The sequence below is a fragment of the Moschus berezovskii genome, chromosome X (assembly GCF_049115385.1).
Source record: "Moschus berezovskii isolate FMDL1 chromosome X, NW_MosBer_1.0, whole genome shotgun sequence".
NCBI classification, from domain to species: domain Eukaryota; kingdom Metazoa; phylum Chordata; class Mammalia; order Artiodactyla; family Moschidae; genus Moschus; species Moschus berezovskii.
This window is the reverse complement of record NC_142488.1, coordinates 13,921,451-13,935,450: the sequence shown is the minus strand read 5'-3', so window position 1 is coordinate 13,935,450 and position 14,000 is coordinate 13,921,451. Positions and strand designations below refer to the sequence as shown.

The 14,000-nt window shown below is 37.9% G+C and overlaps 1 protein-coding gene across 1 annotated transcript in view; it reads left to right on the top strand.

Annotated features, from left to right (window-relative positions):
- Positions 1–10,996, top strand: part of FANCB (FA complementation group B) — a 31,363-nt gene extending 20,367 nt beyond the window's left edge. The window contains exons 5-9 of the mRNA XM_055393708.2: positions 1,997–2,125; positions 5,198–5,364; positions 6,112–6,542; positions 6,661–6,898; positions 7,633–10,996. Of these exons, the coding sequence (XP_055249683.2) occupies positions 1,997–2,125; positions 5,198–5,364; positions 6,112–6,542; positions 6,661–6,898; positions 7,633–8,047 (1,380 nt within the window). The 3' untranslated portion in view covers positions 8,048–10,996. The remainder of the gene's footprint in view (positions 1–1,996; positions 2,126–5,197; positions 5,365–6,111; positions 6,543–6,660; positions 6,899–7,632) is intronic.
- The last annotated feature ends 3,004 nt before the right edge of the window (positions 10,997–14,000 follow it).

Genomic DNA, 14,000 nt, shown 5'->3' with positions numbered 1-14,000 from the left:
CAGCCACTCACTGAAGGGGATAAGGCAAGGCCAGGACCTTGGAGATACTTGTACATGTGTCCAAGAGGGTTCACAGTGTTGGTGGTAATGCTCCACAACTGGGCCACAACTGGGGCCAGATGTCCACCAGCGGGAGGGGGAGAGGGAAGCTGGGGTAGTGAGCTGATGGGACGCTGCAGAGCAGTGACAGGCACAAGCTATAGCTACTGGTGAGAAATGGATGTTGAAAAGTGAGTGTATACAGAATGACCCCACCTACAAAAGTTCAGAAGCGAAAGACACAGAAATTAAACATATTCTTTAGGAGTTGATGTGATGATGGTAAAATGATGAAGAAGTTATCTTGAAAGGGGAGAGTAATATTGCCTCCAGTGGAGAGAGGTTCTCGATTGGGGAAGGCCCATGGGTTGCTCCGAAAGTGCTGCTTTTTTGACCTGAGTGTGGTTCCAGTGGTTTCTACTTCATCCTTAGTCTGTGAATTTTTTTTTTTTCCATCTTGTGCACTTTTCTGCATGTATGAGAGTGGTCACAATAAGAACAGGAAAGCAAGATTCAGTGTCACACAGTACAGTGTGCTCCTGTATTTGGTTTGGGGTGGGTTTTATTTGTTTTAGGGGAGAAGAATGAAAACATACCTTAACATACACATGGGAAATTTCTGGAAAGGTAAACAATCTTTTTCCTTTACCAGTGGGATTGAGGGTCTAGGAAGGGAAAGTGAGATGTCTTTGTATGTTGTTTCAATACATTCTCATGGGCTTATTTCATAGTTTTATAACAAAACTTGTAACAACATAGAACATTTCAGTAGTCTAATGGCTCACCATTTATTCTTGGAGTATTGGGATCATGTTGACAAGAGTCAGGAAGCGAGAACACGGAAAACTTATGCGGGGGTCCTCATTGTCAACCTGACTGTGTGTCCCTCTTCCTCCGCCCCCTATCCCTCCAGCATTTTCAGACTTGGTTCTCCACCTTGGCCAGGTACATCTCACGTCCCCTCAGTCATGAATTACTCATCCAGTGAGTGATGGAGTGTGAGTGATGTGGAACCCTCAGAACTAGGCCAACATAGGAAGTTTTAAAATAATAGCTAGACACTTGACATATTTTTGTGCAATGAGGTAAGATAGGGTTCAATCTTCATTCTCCAACTTCTATTCATTGATAAAAGGAAAAAAAAATCTGTTTTAAAATGTAATTTAAAAGAAAGGCAAATACAGGAGGTATCTTGTTTTTTTCAATCTAGAAAAACGTATTAAAAGCCAAATTAATACTTCAACAGTCTCAGATCACCATCTGCAATGAAACAGCTTCTAAAAGTTCAATGGCACAACTCTTTAAATTTTCAGAAGTAAAATATATTTCATGAATGTTTTATCCTTAGTGCTGATATCTATTTATCTGGTATAACAGGAACAGTTTGCTCTTTGCCCATTGAGAGCCATTTTATCCCCCTTGTAGTTAAGAGTTAACCCCAGCATCGAGTTTATTTGCACAAAAATAAACATGTGACAGTTTGGGATCTGTTATGTGTTACCTTTAAAATTTTGCTGTAAAGGTCATATAAACAGAAGATTTCAAGCAATATTAAATCAAAAGTAAGCATTTCTATTCATAATGCGACATCTTGGTTTTTCAGAAATTATTTCAATAAGAAAAAGTTTTCTTGTTGGGGTAGTTCTTATTTTTTATGCATATTGATTAAATTTATTCATATTCATATCGATACTTAACTCAGTTGTGAAACATGTGAGTACACTGACATTGTCTCAATTTGATATGTAAGCTATTGCATTTATTTGCTGTATTATTTTCCTTTGTAATTAGAGATTTTATTTTTCTTAATAAAATAGTTTTGCTCTGAGTATTCATTGCTGTCTATAGGAAAGTGAATTAATAAGCAAATTTGGAGAAGATACCTACTGAATTGTTAGTATATTTGGTTTCATTTGAAATTATCTCTCTGACAATGGTTTTTCTTTATGCCTTATAGGTTGGTTTCATTTCTATTTGGGAATTACAGCAGCATCTCTTGCTTAAGGAAAAAATTGTATCAAAATCTTACAAGGCTTTAATGAACCTGTTTCAAAGAAAAGATGATAGTACATTAAGTGCAGAGGAGGTAAAGTTAAAAATGTGACCATTTTATCATTTTACGAATTGAAAATCTAAAAGCTATTTAAGAGTTATTTAAATTGGAATATTGGAATGTATTAGAAAGTGCTGTTCAATGAATCAAGAAGCACAATGGCAGGGATTATGCAATGGTGGGCTTTTATGACATTGAAAACTGGTTAAAAAACAATATTTTAATCAATTTGCAAATTATTCTGTAAGATATTAAAATCTCAGTTGTCAGGCACCTTGAGGAACAAGGTTTTTTTTTTTTTTAAAGATGTAACTATTAAACTGTTTTATGTATAGATTGAATAGAAATTACTCTTAAGTGAATTACAGTTAACCCTTGAACAACATGGGTCAGGGGCTCCAGCCCTATGTGTGGTTGAAAATTCACAAGTAGCATTACTGTGGACCCTCTGTATTCTTGATTCCCCATCTGCAGATTCAGCCAACCAGGGAGTAGTAGTGCTGTAGTATTTACTATTCAAAAAAATTCACATATAAGTGAAAGTGAAAAGTGTAGTCACTCAGTCATGTCCGATTCTTTGCGACCCTATGGACTTTAGCCCACCAGGTTCTTCTGTCCATGGGATTCTCCAGACAAGAATACTGGAGTGGGTTGCCATTCCCTTCTCCAGGGGATCTTCCCGATCCAGAGATTGAATCTGGGTCTTCCGCTTTGCAGGCAGATTCTTTACTATCTGAGCCACCAGGGAAGTGCTCACATGTAAGTAAGTGGACCTGCACAGTTCAAACCCTTTTTGTTCAAGGGACAACTGTATATGTTTTCTAACTTCTTCAACAGAATATATTATTATTTTATTTTGTGTTAATGGTGACATAATTTCATCTTTAATATAATGATTGTTCTTTCAGTCTATTGCGTGTTTCATTTCTAAGAATATTTATTCCTCTAGTTAATGTCGCTAAATTGCTATGCCTTTTCAGTCCTCCTATTTGCTTTTTATAATTTTATTCTCATTTTCTTTGTGGTTGACCATCATAAGAACCTCTTCAGGTACCTTGCAGTTACTTATGCCAGTGTGGTAATGTAGAATATTAGCAAAAACTCTTTGACTTCATAAAAAATAGTGTTTATACATATTTGTTTCATATAGAGAAAGACAGTATAGTTGAATTACAGATAAATCAAGACAAGCTAGACATGGACACACTTGAAGTTGCATATTTTCTTTCCTCAGGTCACTTTAACATCTTACTCTGACTTCCTCTAAGATTTACCATTCTTATAATGGTCTTTGCCTTTTGTCTGTATTTCAGTCTTAGCAGCATGAATATTTTGGCCCCAAATTATTGCATTAATGTAGGAAACAGAAGCACATCATGTTGCATTTCTGTATTACTATTCTCATCTCCTGGGGACCCTCATGCAAGTCCTGTTGAAAGCCATTGTTCGGTCTCCCCATTTCCCTTTCCTACTTGAGCCCAGTGATTTTGCTGGTATTAGAAAAGGGGAAGAAAGGTTAGAAAGTAATGCATTGAAATCACTGTCTGCAAGGCACTGTTTTGAGCCCTTTACATTGTTATCTTTAAAAGCAATTCTGGCAGGTAATAAAAATTTCTGTTTCAGGTGAATCAGTTCAGTTCAGTTCAGTCTCTCAGTCGTGTCCGACTCTCCGCGACCCCATGAATCACAGCATGCCAGGCCTCCCTGTCCATCACCAACCCCCGGAGTTCACTCAAACCCATGTCCACAGAGTTGGTGATGCCGTCCAGCCATCTCATTCTCTGTTGTCCCCTTCTCCTCCCACCCCCAACCTTTCCCAGCATCAGCGTGAATACCCTGCCTCAAATCTCACAGCTAGTGGCAGAAGTATCAAATTCCTAGGAACACGTTTAGTTCACTAGACTGTAGTTGCCCATATCTTTTTTCAGTAATTACCATGCAGAGGGGCATTGTAGAGTAATAATTAATATGCACCGTGGGCTCTGGAAGCAGTTGGCTCCGGTTTAGATCCCAGCTCTGCCTCTTGTCAACTGTGTGACCTGGGACAAGGTACTTAACCTCCTTCTGCCTCAACTTTTCCTTATCTGGGAAATGTAGATAATAATACTACCAACGTAGGGTACTAGAGTTATTGTGATGGTTAAACATATTTATACGTGAATGACATTTAGAACAGTGCCTGACATATGGTAAGCGTTCAGTAAGTGTTGTGTATTTTTTTTATTATTATCATTACTCCTCCTCCTATTTACATTTGTATTATACATCCATATGTGTGTGGAAATGAGTGAATGTGGCCTGGACTTTTAAGAAGAAAACTTTACCATCAACTGTACTTGAATAAAAAAAAAGGAAAAGGAAAATTTTAGCAGTAACTACATTTAAATAAAAAAAATGAGGAACATTTTCACACATGTAGTTTAATCAGTGTTATTCATACAAAAATTTCCAGTTCTAAGTTTAGTGTTAGTCACTGATGAAATAAAGATTGCATTGTCTTCAGCATGCCTTGGGCACATTTTGTCAGGTTATTTTTCAAAATGGACTCAAGGTTATATCCCTGCTGGCTCTGTGTTGGGTATCCAGAGCCTTATTTACAGTTAGGCCATGCTTCTTGATCCAAGGGTTGTTGTTCAGTCAGTCAGTCATGTCCGACTCTTTGCAGCCCCATGAACTGCAGCACACCAGGCTTCCCTGCCCTTCACTATCTCCTGGGGTTTGCTCAAACTCATGTCCATTGAGTCGGTGATGCCATCCAACCATCTCATCCTCTCTCACCCCCTTCTCTTCCTGTCTTCAATCTTTCCTAGCATCAGGGTCTTTTCTAGTGAGTCAGCTCTTCACATCAGGGGCGAAGGATTGGAACTTCAGCTTCAGCTTCAGTCGTTCTAATGACTATTCAGGGTAATTCCAAGTAGATAATTAATTGTATGTTTTATAAATTTTATTTTAGTGAATTATGTATTATCTATATCATTGATAATAATTTACTTTAAAATATGTAAGCTGTAAGGCCCAGCCAAAAACTGGTTTACATTGTATTTTTTGTTTTGCTACATCTGGTATATTTTTGTAATCAGTTATTTAAACATATTTTCCCATAAGGAATGTCTTGTTACTCTTTGTGGTGAAGAAGAAAATCCTGTCTGTACCTTCGATGAAAAGTTATCAGACAATTTTCAAGATTTAGAACAGCTAGTAGAGAAGATATGGTATCGGGTAATAGAAGATAGCTTGGTTATTGGAGTGAAAGTCACATCTTCTTTGAAGGTGTAAGTAAATTCTAACATGATAATGTCATCTTGATCTATGGAATAGCACTGTCCAACAGAAGTATAATGCATGCCACGTAGTAATCTAAATGTTCTAGTCGTCATATTAAATACAAATAGAGGGTTTTCCTTGTGGCTCAGTGGTAAAGAATCCACCTGCCAATGAAGACACGGGTTTGATCCCTGATCTGGGAAGATCCCACAAGCCGGGAAGCAACTAAACTTGTGTGCCACAGCTATTTTGAGCCTGCGCCATTGAGCCTGTGTTCTGCAGCAGGAGAAGCCACTGCCATGAGAAGCTCGTGCACCACTGCAACTAGAGAGTAGTCCCTGCTCACCTTAACTAGAGCAAAGTCTGTGCACAGCAACGAAGACCCAGCACAGCCAGAAATAAATAGTTTTTTAAGTGAGTAGGGTTTTTTTTTTTCTTCTTTAAGAGGAAAGGTGAAAAATCTACCCTAGAAAGAAAATACTGGCGTTATTTTACCTTTCCTTTCTCTTAAAAAAAAACTCCCTTTGTAAAGTCCAGCATATTTACAATGTTTTTCTTTCTGGTTTCAAGAGAAGCACTATTATAGGATCTTTGGAACTATGTCTGCTTTTATACTTAATTTTCAAATCTATTTTACATTTCAAATGATGTTTCCTAGGAAAGGAGAGAATAAACAATTTTTTAAACTGTTTTAAGGCATTTAATCCTCTGGTTGATGACCTTTTAGACTTAACTGAGTTCTGTATTTTTTACAGGTCCCTGAATCATGTGACTTTATTTCTGTCAGTGGATCAAGGCCCTAACTCCACCTTTCCACTTATTAAGTGTCAAAATAAGATATTTAAGTTGACTCGGAATTCTTCTCCAGTACTAAACTCAGTGCCATGTGAAGTAGGATCAGAGGTAAAAAGAATCAAGTTGAGTGTTGATAGTAAAGCAGAGAAAGAGGAAAGCGTTGTTTGTGAACAACCCTTGAAGAAAGAGTATGTACAGATGATTACCGCTGTAACAGCTCTTCCACCGCTTTTAACATTCAGTAATTTTTGTTGCATTGTGCTGCTACAAATGAGAGAAAATGGTAACTCTTCTGAAGCTCATTATGTTCAATGTCACAGAATTTTTTTAAGTGTAGAAGATCTTTCAAGTGGGAAATATGTGCTGACATTTCCAGAGAAGAAACCTATAGGTAATATTTGTGGGTCCTTTTTGATCATATACCTAATTGAATCAGAAAATTTTAAGAACTCCTTTTATGTGATCCTGGACAAAGTTTAATGACAGCACTTGTGATGTTTTTTCCATAGAACACATGGAAGATCTCTTTACACTTCTTGCAGCATGGCACAGAGCTTGTTTTCAAATCACATCACCCATGTTTGCTCTGACTTCAGTGAGGGTATGGCTCCTAGAACACATGAAGTGTGAAGTCATCAAAGAATTTCCAGAAATTTGCTTTTGCAAAAGGTCAGGAAATTTCTATGGAACACTCTTCAATTGGAAACAAAGAACACCATTTGAAGGAATTTTAGTAGTCTATTCCAGGTATTTCACATCAAATTGGAATTGGTCCAGGGAAGTGTGTGTGTGTGTGTGTGCGTGCTTGCGTGTGCGTGTGCGTGTGTGTGTGTGTATTCCAACAGGGATCCCTCCAGTATTGTTGTGTGCCATTTTAGGACATGTCCAGGTCATCACCTAGTACAAGGTGAATAAACAGGTGGTCTCACTGAGAAACTGAAGCCGTTTTAATTATGTTTGTTTTTGTTTTTTTTGGTGGGGTTGATTAGGTAGGGCCTAATACTTTTAGGATTTCCCTTTTGCTCCCCCACAATGAAATTTTACAAATATAATTTTGATTTAATGACTCAGAGAAAAGCTTTAATCAGGAAGCAACCTAATCAGGTTATTAGTCAGTACTAACTGAGTTGGTTAGGATATATATATATACAGTTGTTCCTCTGTATCCACAGAGGATTGGTTCCAGGACCGTGATGGACACTAAAATCTATGGATGCTGAAGTTCCTTTTATAAGCTGGCTTAGTACAGTTTGCCCTCCATATCCATGAGTTCCATATCCACAGATTCAACCAACCACGGGGCTGACTATATCTGATTACTACTGTCTGAATTGTATCAGTGACCACCTGCATGCATTTTAGGTTCTATTCATTACTAGAGGATGTAGAAATGAATGGTAACTGATTATTACAATATGTTGTACATGACCATTTTGCACCAAGTTTTATAATATTGTATTTGGTTTTTTTTTTTATTCCAGGAATCAAACAGTTTTGTTCCAGTGCCTTCATGATCTCAGCACAGTTCTCCCTATGAACAGTTTCTTCAAATATCTAGAGTTAGAAAGTGAGGATTTTCTAATTGGTCATTTGGCAGTAGCTTTGGAGAAGGAATTGGTCACCCTTGGTTCTCCTTCTTCTGCCTTAGTTAAGGTTAAAACGAGCTTGGTGCAGAATTGTGAAGTAAGCAAAGAAAAGAATAGTGATGATGTGGCTACTTTATCAGACATAGAGGAAAGCATCCATCTCTACAGAAAAGAACTTCAGAGAGAAAAGGAGCAGATGTTGGGGACGAACTTAAAAGTGAATGGTGCTCTTTACAGAGAAATGACTTTAAAATTAGCTGAAGTTCAGCTGAAATCAGACCTTGCTGCCAGGCAACTGACAGATTTATAATTATATTCTCAGTTTGATTATATTTTAGAATATTTTTCCCTGTCATAGTGCTTTGGTCCTCCTTTTTCATTTTACATTATATGCCTCCTCTGTAAAATGAAGATTGGGGCTCACTGTAGAGTCTTTGGTTTTGAAGATGCATAAAGTAGCCTGCCTTAGATCAGCACTTCTCACCTGGGCTCATTTTGCCTCCCAAAATGGGCAAAGGGACATTTGGCTGTAATTGGAGATACTGTTTGGTTGTCAAAAGTAGTAGTGGCGGGTGGGGAGAGCAAGAGATGGGTGCTATTTGAATCTAGGGGGTTGAGGCCAGGGGTGCTGCTAAACTTCCTACTCTGCACAGGACAGCTCCACAGCAAGGAATGATCCAGTCCAAATGTGAGTACTGCTGGGGTGGAGAAATCCTGCCTTAGCGTTTCCATTTAACACACAAGTGATGGAACAATATTTTGTTTTAAATCTTCAAAAGAACTTAAATAGTCCTTTTATTATTTTCTGCTTACTGAAATCTTGTTGTTATTGTTTAGTTGCTAAGTTATGTCCGACTCTTGGCAACCCTGAGGACTGTAGCCCACCAGGCTTCTTTGTCCGTGGGATTTCCCAGGGAAGAATACTGGAGTGGGTTGCCATTTCCTTCTCCAGGGGATCTTCCCGACCCAGGGATCGTAGCTGCGTCTCCTGCATTGGCAGGTGGATTCTTTACTGCTGAGCCACCAGGGAAGCACCCTAGTAAAACCTAGCATATAAAAATCAACTTCAAACAGATAAACAAGGTTTTCAGGATTCAGAAGATTCTGTAAACACCAAGCCCCTGTGGAAATTTAAATGGCAGAGTGTCTAGGTGATACCACTAAAATGAAATTTTATTATATAATAAAATGAAATTTTATTAGAAAACCTCTCTGAAACTGTAAGTCTACAGGTGTGTGAAAATTTGGGGGCATTTCTCTGAAAAGCATCTTTTTTTTGTTTTTTAAAATTTTAATTGGAGGCTAATTACTTTACAATATTGTATTGGTTTTGCCATACATTGACATGAAGGCTAAGTATACCTCACAGGCCACTCTCTTCAAATAGTTGAAAATGCCTTTAAGCCATTTGAAATTCCAACTCTTAGCAAAGCTAAAATGTAAAATCCTAACTAAAGTAACTTAAAGAATGGGACACTTTTTAGGAACTGAGAAATTTAAGTGAAAATTCTCTTTAGTTAAGTGATTTTTAAGGGGTCAAATTATGCATTTTAAAGGGATAAGAATTCAACTTATTCTCTTTTCTTTTTGGAAGAAAATAAGAATTCTGAAATAATAAGAGAATGTCAGGAGAAGGGAAAAGACACAAAAAGATATGGGCCAGAAAGAATGTTTCTGATCCTTTTTGCTCTAAAATCTGTAAGCGAGATAGAAGTTTCTGTCTCAGTTGAAAGAAAGATGATTTTAGAAAGCAGCATTTCACGCTAGCAGCAGTGAAGTGCTAATTTTCCCCCGTGCCTCAGATGTGCTTGTCCTTAATGATCAGATGATGCAAGTGGGTTTTCACGAAGCTGGGTTATTACTGTCTTGGTTTATATGACTGTCCATATAATATGCTACTTCTTTTTTTAGTAATCCATTGCAAATTGAGATAGAACTTTATAGCTCTATTTCTATGAAATTTCAGTGAAAAATGTTTCAGACTTTCTGGAAATGGAAATGTGATAATTTCAGGTTTAATTGTGGAAATCTGCAAGCAGTATATGTCCATAGATGTAATGAAGCTGCCCATGACATGTTCTGAAAGAACAACCAGGTAGAAAATATAGGAACTAAATTGTAAAATGGAGGCTGCCAAAAAGCTAAACAGAATTTAATTATAATAGTTTATGTGTAGAAAAGCTAGGATATTTTTTAAAAGCATGTTTATTTTTTATTTGTAAAGCAACTAAAAGTTATTAATCTGTATGTATCAAATAACCTCTTTACAAGTTAACTTTGTACTCCAATGTAATTTTTCTACTTATTATAGACTAGAAAAGCCAGAGTTTGAGGAAATGATGCCCTTGGCTATGCTCTCATGATTCAGTTGTGTTTGCCTCTGTAATCATCATATTCCTTTTACCACTTCATCAGGAATCTGAGACTCCCCTCAGAAACCTGTCCTCCCAAAAGGAAACCCTCCTACACTGTTGGTGGGAATGTAAATTGGTGCAGCCATTATGGAGAATAGTATGGAGGTTCCTTACAAAAAAAGCCATACAGTTCCCATATGATCCAGCAATCCCTCCTGGGCATATATCAGGCACCTACTGTCTCCTCCTCACCATGTAATTTTTCTTCTACTAGAGATGACAGCAGCTTTTCAGGACAAAGTGCCTGTAGGCATAACTGGAGGTCAACATAATCGTCCTGAGTTGAGCAAGGAAACTTTTTTATCACGTTTAACTTCACCTTGGATTATCCATTTCCCCACAGCATCAGTCACTTACCCCCAAAGTATAAGCAGTGTTCAGTTCAGTTCAGTTCAGTTGCTCAGTCGTGTCCGACTCTTTGCGACCCCATGAATTGCAGCACGCCAGGCCTCCCTGTCCATCACCAACTCCCGGAGTTCACTCAAACCCATGTCCATCGAGTCAGTGACGCCATCCAGCCATCTCATCCTCTGTCGTCCCCTTCTCCTCCTGCCCTCAATCCCTCCCAGCATAAGGGTCTTTTTCAATGAGTCAGCTCTTCGCACGAGGTGGCCAAAGTATTGCAGTTTCAGCCTCAGCTTCAGTCCTTCCAATGAACACCCAGGACTGATCTCCTTTAGAATGGACTGGTTGGATCTCCTTGCAGTCCAAGGAACTCTCAAGAGTCTTCTCCAGCACCACAGTTCAAAAGCATCAATTCTTCAGCGATCAGCTTTCTTCACAGTCCAACTCTTACATCCATACATGACCACTGGAAAAACCATAGCCTTGACTAGACGGACCTTTGTTGGCAAAGTAATGTCTCTGCTTTTTAATATGCTATCTAGGTTGGTCATAACTTTCCTTCCAAGGAGTAAGCGTCTTTTAATTTCCTGGCTGCAATCAGCATCCACAGTGATTTTGGAGCCCCCCAAAATAAAGTCTGACACTGTTTCCACTGTTTCCCCATCTATTTGCCATGAAGTGATGGGACCAGATGCCATGATCTTTGTTTTCTGAATGTTGAGCTTCAAGCCAGCCTTTTCACTCTCCTCTTTCACTTTCATCAAGAGGCTTTTTAGTTCCTCTTCACTTTCTGCCATAAGGGTGGTGTCATCTGCATATCTGAGGTTATTGATATTTCTCCCAGTAATCTTGATTCCAGCTTGTGAACCTTCTAAAACTATGGTTTCCAGGACATTGCCACTAGTCATGTGTGGCTATTTAAATTTACATTTAAATAAACGAAAAGTAAATTAAAAATTCACTTTCTTAATTGTGCTAGCCACATTTCAGATGCTTAATAGCAACCTGTGGCTAGTGGCTACCATTTGGACCATACAGAATAGAACATTTCCATAGTCTCAGAAAGTTTTATTAAACAATGCTATACTGTAAGATATCCTCTATTAATTATGTCTTATTTACAAATCAAGAAACTGAGACTCACACAGGTTTAGCACTACATCCAAGGTCATCTGGCTAGTAAGGAACAGAGTCAAGATTGAAATCCAGTGTAGCTCTAGGACTTTTGCTCTTTCACCACTATGCTCATCGTAGTGAAAGAGCAAAGCTCGGTTTGTAATAGTCAGTTTGTAATAAAATGGTACTGTGTCTTCTCACAGTTTTATATTAACAAAATGCACTTACTGTTTAAAAAGTTTACAAATGTACAGTTCAATAAAAGTATAAATTTATTAATATTATTGCTATATCAGGGGAAATGTGGGGCATGTTATTTTTAATATTTTTAATGAAATATAGTTGATGTACACTATGATGTAGGTTACAGGGGTATGATATAGTAATTCACAATTTTTAAACGTTATACTCCATCTGTAGTTATAAAATATAGGCTATCTTCCCTGCATGTACAATGTATCCTTATAACTTGTTCTATACATGATAGTTTGTACTTCTTAATTCCCTACTCCTATGTCCCCCCTCCCCCCTTCCCTTGCCCCACTGGTAACCATGAGTTGGTTCTCTATATCTGTGAGTCTGCTTCTTTTGTGTTATATATATAGTTTGTTGTATTTTTTAGATTCCACATATAAATGATTTCATACAGTATGTGTCCTTTTCTGTGTGTCTTATTTTATTTAGGACAATGCCCTCCAGGTCCATCCATGTTGCTGCAAATGGTATTATTTCATTCTTTTTTATGGCTGATAATAGTCCACACACACACACACACACACACACATGCGTGCGCACATATACACACACACATACCACATCTTTATCCAGTTATCTGTTGATGGACACTTGGGTTGCTTCCATATCTTGGCAGTTATAAATAATGCTGTTATGAATAATCATGCATGTCTCTTTTAGAACTACTGTTTGTTTTGGTTTTATCCCGGATATACCCAGGAGTGAAATTTCCGGCTCATATGGTAGTTGTATTAATATTTTTAATTTTTTAAGAAGCCTCCATAATGTTTTCCACAGTGGCTGCACCAATTTACATTCTCAGCAACAGTGTACAAGGGTTTCCCTTTCTCTACATCCTTACCAACATTATTTGTATTCTTTATGATGGTAGACATGAGGTGATGGTAGAAGTGGTGACACATGTGAGGTGATATCTCATTGTGGATTTGATTTGCATTTCTCTAACGATTAGTGATTTTGAGCATCTTTTCAGGTGTCTGTTGGCCATCTGCATGTCCTCTTTGGAAAAATGACTAATCAGGTCTTCTGCCTACTTTTTAACTAGATGGTTTGTTTTCTTGATATTGAGTTGTATGAAATGTTTATATATTTTGGATATTAACCCCTTAACAGCCATATCATTTGCAAATATTTTCTTCTATTCAATAGGTTGTCTTTTCATTTTATCATGGTTTCCTTTGTTGTGGGCCGTGTTATCTTAAATCCTATAATAAGTGAGTTCTTAAAGGTGATTGCTGGCTCAAGTTTTCTCTCTTGACTATTGCCTTCAGCTCTATCTAAATACTTGACTCTCTATTTTTTATTTCATTTCAGTTGTCTTTGTTAGAACCATAACTGTGTAGAATTATTGTATAATAATTTATATTTGAGAGTTTCTTAAGTACAAGTGTCAATTCTTTAAATAATCCTTAAGTGACTTCTCTTTGAAACATCTCTAGAAAGTCTTGAGATTCTCTGAAGTGTTTGTGATTGGCTGGTAGTCACTGCAGTGGAGCTTGGAATTCCGGGAAAACTTAGCTCTTTCATAAAGCTTAATGTCTTTATTCCACATTGGTGCATCACTGGAGAAGAAAAGGAGTGGGGTTCTATTTCCTTTCTCATCCTTTGTGTGCACTAGCCCTTCCCAATGATGTGCCAATAGAAAACGTTTTGTCTCTTTCAAAATAGCAGTGGTGGATGAAGTGGAAGAGGATGTGGAGATCTTTCATCTAGTCATGTGTTTATTGATATTTCATCGAATACATGTCTTGCCCAAGTGTATAAGTAGCTGCTAGGGATCTAAAGGTAAATATGACTCTTTGCAGCTTGAAGAAAACTTGCCGTCTTACTGGGAGAAACAGTGGCACAGAGCTCTATGCTATACTAATGCATAAAGCTATTCCTGGGGTCTTATGGGAATACCCTTCTGGGGCACTGTACCCAATAGGGACAGTGTTTGAAAGCATGAGTTCTTCATTTTGCATGCCAGGACTCTTTAGGGATCTGATAAACTAAGGGTATTCTTGTTGGGGTGGTTGTGGACTAAAGTCGTATTATCATATACTGGTATTGTGCCTGATGATTCAGGGATCATCTGCCAGACATGTTGCTGTCCCATTGAGAAAGGGCCAGAGAGGGACTTCCCTTGTGGCC